The sequence below is a fragment of the Abramis brama genome (assembly GCF_963993115.1).
Source record: "Abramis brama genome assembly, chromosome: 4".
Classification (NCBI taxonomy): Eukaryota; Metazoa; Chordata; class Actinopteri; order Cypriniformes; family Leuciscidae; genus Abramis; species Abramis brama.
Window position 1 is genome coordinate 42235788 of NC_139966.1, and position 10923 is coordinate 42246710.

Here is a 10923-nt window from a genome sequence, read left to right on the forward strand (position 1 = left end):
TTTTATATATGTATATATATATATGTATATGTATATATATATATATATATATATATGTATATATATATATATTATATATGTATATATATATATATATATGTATATATATATATATATGTATATATATATATATATATATATATATATATATATATATATATATGTATATATATATATATATATATGTATATATATATATATATGTATATATATATATATATATATATATATATGTATATATATATATATATGAAGAGTTCAGATGCAAAAGCCTCTAAGTGCCATCTGAAATTTTCTTCTTGAATGATCATTTTTATCAAGCTCGTATATTTAAGTTCAGTAAATATAATATGAATGTGTGTACATATATGTACATGTATACACACACATATACTGTATGTGTATATGTATATATATGTATGTGTATATATATGTATATGTATATATATATATATATATGTATATATATATATATATGTATATATATATATATATATGTATATATATATATATATATATGTATATATATATATATATATGTATATATATATATATATATATATGTATATATATATATATATATATATATGTATATATATATATATATATATATGTATATATATATATATATATGAAGAGTTCAGATGCAAAAGCCTCTAAGTGCCATCTGAAATTTTCTTCTTGAATGATCATTTTTATAAAGCTCGTATATTTAAGTTCAGTAATTTCACTTAAATGACAATTAATAGGTCATTTTCATTGCTATTTAAGTGAAATTACTGAACTTAAATATACGAGCTTGATAAAAATGATCATTCAAGAAGAAAATTTCAGATGGCACTTAGAGGCTTTTGCATCTGAACTCTTCATATATATATATTTACACACTTCCCATATATATATATTTACACACATATATAAACAAAAACTTTCTGTCGATTTGACAGAACTAAATTTCATTTTTAAAGTTTAAATCTGCTTTAAGTCAAGTCAATGTCTGTTTTTCAAAACATATTGAGCTTCATACCCAGACAGCACATGCCCAAAACGCAGTGCGCATAACCCAATCTCATGAGAAAACGTAACATTTCACGTTTTGGTGAATTCATATAAACTTACGATAGTTTGTTAGCATCAAGACCCTCATTGAGGGGTAAGCAGATCATTTGAAAATTACGAATGATTGAATTCACCACCAATTCGACTTACGAATTACCATGAGACCATGATGTTGATGTTGAATGTGCGCACACAATGTTGTCTTTAAATGATGCTCAAAAATCCTGCAGTTGATGCTTATAAGTGCTGTACACCATGCAATGAATGCTTTCTTAGGCTCGTGCAGCAAAATGTATACATTCTGCTGACTCGGAATGATATGCTGTTGAGGTAGGCAGCTCACTTCGCTTTGAAACACATGCTTTGCGTCTGCGGACGGTGAGTCGATACCCGGACACACCCCTCCTCCTCCAGCGCGCATCTTCTGAGGCACCAGGAAACTTGCCGCTTTCTATCATACAGTCATGAACTGGACACTGCTCGTTTTCGGTAGTGTGTGCTTACTGGTCTTGGGCGAGGACGCGTTCGTCCAAGGGAAACGCGACGCGCGAACAGTAACTTTCTCTCGGACTGCACGCGGACACTCGAGACGCAGACGGGACACCTGGACTGGACAAGCGCGTTTCACAGCATGCAAGACTCCACTGTCACCCAAAGACCAAGAGATTCTGCTCAGCCACACACACGAGGTGAGAACGAGACACTGAAGGTCACAATCCAAATGCAGTTTGCTGGTTTTTTACTTTTGACATTGAGTCAAAAAAGTGGCCTAATTTACCTGAGTTCATACTACATTTATGGCGACAAAGTTTATAGTCGTGTTAAAATAATGTCTGTAAGTTACATATTTACTAACAGTTATGTATTAGATATTTTAATAATATTTTTTTTTTTTTCGTCCAATGTTGTTTTGTACACTGAAACTATTTACTTTCATATATTTAAGAATAAGAGCCTTATTTTATATATATGTAAGGTTCTACAGGATTGGAACAACACAAGGGAGAGTAAATTATAGGAATTTTAATTTTATGTAAACAATTCATTTAAATGACAGACTGAACAGGACAGTCCACTTCCACATGCAAGTCTGTCCTCTGGTCTTTTTTTCCAGACGGGGTTTCATGGTGATGATGGATCCAGTTTTACCCTCACATGGGTTGGAGATGGAACTGGGGTTAGTCATTTTTGCCAAATCTTAAAAAGGATAACAGTAACTAATAGATATCTCATCATAGTTCTCTATTTTAAGGTTAATGTTTTGATAATATGGATGAACATTGCAGCATTTGTCATATTCAGTCATTACATCAAATTGTTCATGATAAAATGCCATTTGTTTAGTGTGTGTGTGTATTGTGAAATCATGCAGAAGTAGTGTGAACAATTTTTTGTCCGTCTCAGGTAATCCTGGTCCTTTCGACACTCAGCGCTCTCTCAGATTCATTTTATGAAGGCGGTTCTACGCGACTTTACAGGAGGTCAGTGGTGCAGTTTTTACCTGTTCTCAAATAACACAGAGCTTTTACTGGTGTTTCTGATAATCAGCTATGCAACCATAATAATAGGCTGATGCCAATCTCAAAAGAGCCAAATATCAGCTGTTTTCAAGATATATTTAGATGCAACCAGTCGGGACTTCCTTACTGATAAGTTGAATCTTTTTACAGTGATGACTATGGAAAGTCTTTTCATGATATCTCCCATGCCATCAACAACACATTTATAAAGAAAGACTTTGGGATAAGTGCTGGACCTGGGAACCCTCAACAGGTAAATAAATGTGCTAACATTAAGTCTTTTAGCCATGGCTTTATCTCTGAGAAAGTCACTTGTCAAACGTTTCTCAACGAATTCTAATTAATAAGCTAATAACTAATAGAAATATAGATATAGCAGATTAGTAAAATATGACATTTTTTCAGTAAAACTTTGTGATTGGGTAGTTGTCAATCGTGAGAAATATGTTTTTTTTTCCCATTTTGACACCTGAGAGATTCTGTCCAATCAGAAAAGGACTTGACGACAGCTCATGGTTTTTACAGACATTTTTAATGACAGCAGCCATGGAGTGTCAAAACCCACCACAAACCTCAAACGACACCTTTTTAACTTCCTATGAAGTGGGGTTGGTGTGAAGCTATAGTTTCCAGCTGTTGTACCATTGTTCTTTGGGACCCTATATATTTCAATGGGTTGTAATTATTTTCACCAGAATTATAAACTTTTTGTTGCCATTACAGGTGATTCTAACAGCCAACCTGCCTTTCACCGAGACGCTAGGAGGAGTTATTCTTACGTCGATGGATGCTGGTGTGACGTTCAGATCAGTGCAGCTTCCATTCCACCCAGCACAGGCCATTCAGTTCCACTACCAGGACCCAAAATACCTTGTGGTCATTAGCATTGATGTGAGTAAGGTTTCTCCATCAAGCCCCCTTAACAGTTTGTGAGGTGACTCAGGTCTTTACAACCCCCCTATTTTATTGTTACTTATTTGTCTTTTTAGGATGGGCTATGGTTCTCACAAGACTTTGGAAACAGTTGGTCTGAAGTTCATGAAGGAGTTCACACATTCACATGGTGAGAACAATAACACAATAACAGGGATCTGAAGTTTTAAGAATTTGAGAATGTCTGTTTACACACACATATATTAAACAAAAACTTATGTTAGATGCGAATGCGATTAATCACGATTAATAGTTTTGACAGCACTTACTATATATATATATATATATATATTTGTATATATACATAGATACGCACACACACATATAAATAAAATAATATATATACACACATACTATGTAAACAAAAACTTGTGTTAGATGTTAGATGTGATCAATCGATTTAACAGCACTAATATTTATATAAATTATATATATATATACAGTATATAAATATATACAGTATATATATATATATATATATATATATATATATATGTGTGTGTGTGTGTGTGTGTGTGTGTGTGTGTGTGTGTGTGTGTGTGTGAATAAATCTGTTTCATTTCCGTAATTTTTTTTTTATTATTCATTTCAAGGGGATCTGGAATTACTCTTTTCTTCAGTTCCAGCCCAAAAGGAACAGGTGCCTCTTGTTTTTTTTTTGTTTTTTTTTCAATTAATCATCATTAGAAAAGAAAATCAATCTTCTTTGAGATACATTTTTTGTATAGCTTGGTCATTCAATTTAATGCTTATTAATTGACTTTACACATTAATTAACTCTATTCATTGTGTTCGAACCAGTGGAGGCAGCAAGACGAGGCGAGCTTATTCTGAGACGGACGCAGGATTTTGGCCAAACCTTTGCCACCATCGCCAAGAACATCTTTTCTTTTGGATACATTGGTGGCTTCCTGTTTACCTCAGTCATGGAAAAACTGGTGTGGATCATTACAGACAACGCGCGCACTCATGCATGAACACACTCCGTGTTGACCACACTTTTTCACTTTCCCTTCTGTAAGAATCATCATGGCATGCTTGATTTATGAGATGTTGTGTTTACAGGGCTCTCCGCGTGTCATCTATGTGTCTTCAGACCAGGGTGACCATTTCAAAAAAGCCCAGCTACCATCAGCCACTACAGAGCAGGTGTGAAGAACTCACTTATGATACAAATTTTAAATAAATGTATTTATAATGAATTAATGAATTATTATTATTATTATTAAATGTATTTATAATTATTTGTTATAAATAATATATGACTGATATTATATTATAATTACTTAAATACAATTATTATTATTATTATTATTAATAATATAATTAAGTCTATTTATTTATTTATTGTTCATAAATATGTTTGGGGAAATGTATGCAAGTTGTGGCATTACTTGTTGGTCCTGCTGATTTGGTAGAAAAACCTGCTACAACCTCTCACAAAGATGATTCAAGAGCCACACACACTCATAACACTGTGCGCAACTCTTTAACTCACTGCTGATGTCTGTTTGCAGTTCTACTCCGTTCTGGACGGCGACGAGGACATGATCTTCATGCATGTGGACAACCCTGGAGGTGCTGTTTCACGCTTGTCCATACTGTCAAAGCTGTAAAAGAGAAGTAACCTTACTATTTAACAGCTCAACCACTGTTGCTGTCAGTTTAACACTGTGGAGGCAGGACTTGTCAAGCGAGTTCCACTTTGTGCTGACATATCATAGAATGTCTCTGCACAAGTTGCTAGACTCTTTTGGGTCAGTGTGTACGCTATTCATCTTTGAGTCTGGAGGTCTTTGTGAAGCGACGATCACTGGAAACAGATAAGAGTGAGGATGGTGTAGTCTTTCAGTCAGGCCTTTGCTGTCACACTAGAGGAAATTGTACACAAATACACCCCTCATTGTATTTACATGTATGTATGACATACAGTTCATGGTTCATGTGAAGAGTTATCTTATTTCCCGTCATGCTTTTACATGTCGATCTTTTTCTCACTGGACGTTCGATTCACATTTTGTCCCATGAAGCCGGTCAGATGGGTTTGCGGTGTTTGAATAATGATGCTTATGGCTGATCTCTTATCTTGTCTGAGAGAAAGCTGTGTCAGCGGAGTGTTTGTGTGTGATGTGATCTCACATGCTTACAGAAGACACATATTTTGGGACAATCTACACCTCTGATGACCGTGGAATCCTGTATTCTAAGTCTCTGGAGCGCCACCTGTTCGGCGGGGAGGGGAAGAGCGATTTCACTAACGTTACATCTTTGAGAGGCGTCTATCTCACCAACATACTGGAGGAGGGTATGAACATTTGTTTAATGTTATTTAAATTGTCCTTAAAGGGTTAGTTCACCCAAAAATGAAAGTTCTGCATCAAGGATGTACATCTTAGCTCCACATTTGATGCTCCATAGATGTGTGTTAATAAAAGGCATAATTACATTCACTCGATTCATATGGTTTTCTTCTACAATCTCTTAATGAATTTTTAAAGCGTCAAAGTTTTAGTGGAATGGAGGGACAGAAATCGCTCAAGTTGCATTAAAAATATCTTCACTTGTGAATGAAAGGCTAATGGGTTTGGAATAACATGAGGGTGAGTAAAAGATGACATTTACATTTTTGGGTGAACTATCCCTTTAAGTACCAAATAGCCAATCACAACTGTAACGGAACTGAAGCCATCACCTCTTGGGCCGCAGATGGACGCATTCGTTCAGTCATTTCGTTCGACAGAGGTGGCCGATGGAGATTTCTGAATAAACCAGAGAATGTGGATTGTCCAGAAAACTCGAAAAAGGTAACAGCTGAGGACTGAGTGAAGAGACATTTTATCTGTTCAAATAAATAGTTTATCATTGCTCAGTTTCCTGTTCAAACAGGAAGCTGAGGAAGAACATATTGAACATATTTTTAAAATTAGCCAATATTGGACGAACGTTTTACAAAAGAAAAAGCCTATTTTAAAAATGTTTATGCAAACATTGGCATGTAGATTAGCCTCAAAGCTTTTGAGAAGTAGTGATAGATGTTTTCTTCAGTATTGTGATGTAAATCCCAGTAAAACAGATTATCAAAAAAGAAAAAAAATGTAGAGGTGGGACTTCTAGAGTGAATTTTCATTTCATGTAGACTTAAAAGTTTACTGTAAATGTGTGTTCCAGTGTAACCTGCACATCCACGGAGAGCACAGTCACTTCAGCGGAATCACTCCCATGCTGCCTCTCTCTGAACCCACCGCCACTGGTCTGGTCATCGCGCATGGTACTAGTCCCTCCCCTCTATCCTCACAGCTTCCACCTTCCCCAACAAACTGGTCTAAATGTTAAATGTCACTGCAGGCAGTGTCGGAGACTCCATCTCTGCTGCCCGGCCAGATGTGTACGTGTCTGGGGACGGAGGTTACACCTGGTGGGGGACTCTGAGAGGACCTCACCACTACAGTATCCTGGACTCTGGAGGCCTGTTAGTGGCTGTGGAGGCGCATAGAGACAGACAGATCAGCTCCATAAAGTAACACTACCACTTGCCCTGTTGAAAACATCTCTTTTATGATAAATGTTTCATATTTCGAAATGTAATTTGTGTTTGCTGTCGTATATGACTATGCATGTGGATGTTTTCAGGTTTTCCACAGATGAAGGACAATGCTGGAAGACATTTAATTTTACAGCCCACCCGATCTTCTTGGCAGGACTGGCATCAGAGCCAGACACTAAGACAATGAATATCAGCATTTTCGGCTACCGCCCAGATGATGATGATCAGCCCATGTGGGTTGCTGTCACAATAGACTTTGAACACCTGCTCACCAGAGAATGTAAGAAACTTTTCGAGAATTATGGGCAGAATTCAAATACTGTAATAAGTGTCATATGAATATCATTAAGGCTCAGACCAGCGTTGGGGAAAGTTACTTTTAAAAGTAATGCGTTACAATATTGCGTTACTCCCTAAAGCAGTGGTATTCAAATTGCGGACCTCGCCAAGACCCCGCCTTGTTTGCATCTTGACCGCGGGACATAATTGCGCAAGGGAAGACAAAAAACTTTGAAATTACTAGTTAACTTGGCTTTGCGCTCATGGTGCGAGTTTTGATTATTAGATTATGTAGTTGTTTGTTTTTAGTAGTTTATTACTTTGAACAAAATATAAAAATGGTCCATACTTTTCTTAAGAGATAAACCCTGCACCCCCTGTATGTTTTCTCAGTCCCAAGGTCTTCTATGTGCCATACACATAGGTGTCTAAATGTAAAAATAAAATAAAAACGATAATAGCCTGATAAAACATCTGATCTTATAAGATACGCCGTGGACTAGTTCGTTAAGATGAATAGCCAATCAGAGTGATCTCTCTCACCGACGTGCTGTGCCGCAGGTTCAATATGCTCAAGGCCAACAGACACTCAATGACAGCCCAAAATTCTCCAACTATCAACTTGCGGTTACTGCATTAAAAATGGAAAAATTACAGTTCCTAAATTTTTACTATCTCTCTGAGTTCTGGGTTGTTGCTAGGTGGTTGCTTACTGGCTCAAGTCTCTTTGATATTCTAGTCAATTAATAATTAATAATAATTAATAATAAAAATTTGTAAGAAAACAAGACTACCAGGTGAAATCAGTATGATTGCTTAGAAAATGAACACCATTGCTCACACTACTCAGTATCATTCATATCTGTGCCACAAATGTGGCAATTTAAAACATAGGTTTAGGGGTTTGTTTAAATCGTCATGTTTCCTAGGTGGTGAACAGGACTATGTGAATTGGTTGGCGCACACTGACTACGACTCTGACCCAGAAACAGACGGATGTCTCTTGGGCTACAAGGAGACATTTAGAAGACTGAAAAAACTTTCAGAATGTAGAAACGGGAGAGGATATGTGGTCAGCAGGCAGCAGCGCCCGTGTCTTTGCTCTAGAGAAGACTTCATGTGGTAGGAAAAATGGTAGAACACTTAGGTTTGGACTTCTGCTTGTACCCAAAGGGTTTTCTGAACATCTATCCTGTCAACAGTGACTATGGCTTCTATCGACATGAAAACAGCTTGGAGTGTCTCCCACAGCCTGACTTCCTGAATCAAACCCAGGATATTTGCTTAGATGGGGAGCTAGAGGACCTTCAGACTTCAGGGTGATTAAATACATCTTGTTTTCTATTTCAAACAAATTCCTAAACTCATACTCACACTTCACTTTTATAATTATACCACTGTGTCAAACAGGTATCGTAAGATTCCCGGCGATAAATGTGAGGGTGGTTTCAGCCCTCCGGGAAGAAACAATGCTTTCAAAAAGAATTGTGGGAAAGACAGTTCACCTACTTCCTCAAATTTGCATACTGAGAAATCAGTAAGTAGTTAATTTCTGAAAATTATTCATTAATTTTAGGATGGCCAAAAACATTCAGTAAAAATCATTTTAAAGACATTTTGGGCCATTCTTTGAGGATGGATGTTACATATAATATGAAGAGCATAAATACTTTTAATAAGTAAAATTTGCTTACGCAATATAAACAAGTGTGCTGTATTTTGGAATCAACATGCTGTCGTTCAGCTGCATATGTGATATTTTCAATAGTTCAATAAACAAGGTGTTAATATTGAGAAACTTACATTGTGGTCGCCAAAATTATCAGTTACTTTTGGCTGCAACCTACTTTTTTAACAATACAACTGCAGATCAAGTCAGATAAAATTCCCTCCCGCCAAAATGCACAGACTAAAATAAGAAAAATATAAGACCCTTAATAATTGTTGATAAATTTATTTACTGTCTTTTTATTTGCAGCCAGGCATGCTGGTTCTCATTGTGGTATGTACATGTGTGGGGGTCATCGGTTTGGTTATTACTGCAGCTTTAATAATCACTTCAAGGAGAATAAACTGTAGGCAAAGGTAAGGTAACATTATAAAAACCTTCATTGTCCTGTGTTCGATATTACATCCATTTAAAGCCACGTTTAGTATCTGACATAGGAATTGCCTTGCAGAAGTCACATTCTCTTCTGGTCAAATTCTGTCCCCTGCAGTTCACCTTCGTATCGGTTTTCTGCCCTGCAACTCCAAGAAGATGATCTGTGTGTTAGCCGTGAGAGCAGCCCCAATGGCAAAATAAATGGTTTCCAGGACCAGGAGGATTCAGATGATGTGAGCTTGATTAAGCAAATAATATTACTCTCTCTTGTATCTGTTTATATTGATTTCAATTTGAACGTATAATAACACCCCCCCCCCCCCCCCCCCCCCCCCCCACACACACACCCCTATTATTTCCTAATAAATGCCTATTATTATTGTTATTATTATTATTTTGCATTCACTTGCTGACCTTTTTACCTTTTCTTTAGGATCTCATCGAATGAACAACATAAGTTGGAACAACTCAAGATTTTTAGACAGAAGTGAACTGTTTCAAATGAATCTCTTCTCAACCCCAGGCACTGTAACCGGACAATAAACGGCTAGAAATAATGTTGAACTGAAAATGATATCTTGCTGCTTTCAGGTTCTTGTTTTGTTTTATGAAGTGTCTTATAGGCACCATGGATAATGTATAATTACGAGTGAATTTACCTTCACACTCTGTCTTTTGCACTGGAATCATTCATATTCCCTCAAGCTGCTGCTGGCAATCCTCCTTGAATTTTGGGACTATGTATTTTCAAACAGACCAATCTACTGTTTTTAATTTGTAAATAAATTAAAATGCATTTAAACAGCCTGCATTATTTATGCTCTTCCAATCATCCACATTTAAATATTTTTTTATAACACCATATAAAGTCTATTTATATTTCAGAGTATATAATCATAAAATAATTTGAAGGTTTTTTTTAAATAGCTTCATATAGAATAAAGCATGTTACATTGCATAGTGCAAATTGCTCTACCACTGTAGGTGTATAGTCCAGGGGTCAGAAAGTAAAAGTCCTGCCATATGTTTATTCCACCCATGAACTCATCCAGCTGATTTCACTAATTAGTTCTATCTCCTGGCTGAATTAGCAAATCCAGGTGATTGGAACAAAATACTGAGGAGGACTTTTACTGTCTGAACCTGGACTATGCACCTCTGAGCTAATAAAATACCACTAGAGAAAAATATATTCACATGAGAAAGAGACCAAAGAGTTGTTTGTCTATGAAAAACAAATAAACCACACACCTCACACGAACATAGATTCATCTCACACCTCCTCGGTAACACATACTCTCAAGCATACGCTACATACTACGCTACACACCAACATGCACCCGACACACATCTTGGTTACACTTTATTTTAAGGTGTCCCTGTTACAGTGTATTTATAGCCTACATTTAAGTACTCACTAATAGTAAATGTACTATTAATTAAGGTTTGGCTCAGTGTTAGTTGCATGTAACTTTGCATAATTG

General features: G+C 36.2%; 1 protein-coding gene across 1 annotated transcript; it reads left to right on the plus strand.

Annotated features, from left to right (window-relative positions):
* Nucleotides 1-1511: 1511 nt before the first annotated feature.
* LOC311080760 (sortilin) lies at nt 1512-10241 on the plus strand. Its single transcript, XM_084110863.1, has 21 exons — nt 1512-1748; nt 2174-2236; nt 2464-2540; nt 2730-2832; nt 3303-3470; nt 3569-3642; nt 4106-4152; nt 4314-4450; nt 4578-4661; nt 5030-5090; nt 5662-5817; nt 6219-6316; nt 6681-6780; nt 6858-7029; nt 7143-7336; nt 8265-8457; nt 8538-8654; nt 8746-8872; nt 9314-9420; nt 9555-9672; nt 9873-10241. The coding sequence occupies exons 1-21, from the start codon at nt 1524-1526 to the stop codon at nt 9885-9887; spliced, it is 2436 nt and encodes an 811-aa protein (XP_083966989.1). The 5' UTR covers nt 1512-1523; the 3' UTR covers nt 9888-10241.
* Nucleotides 10242-10923: the final 682 nt, after the last annotated feature.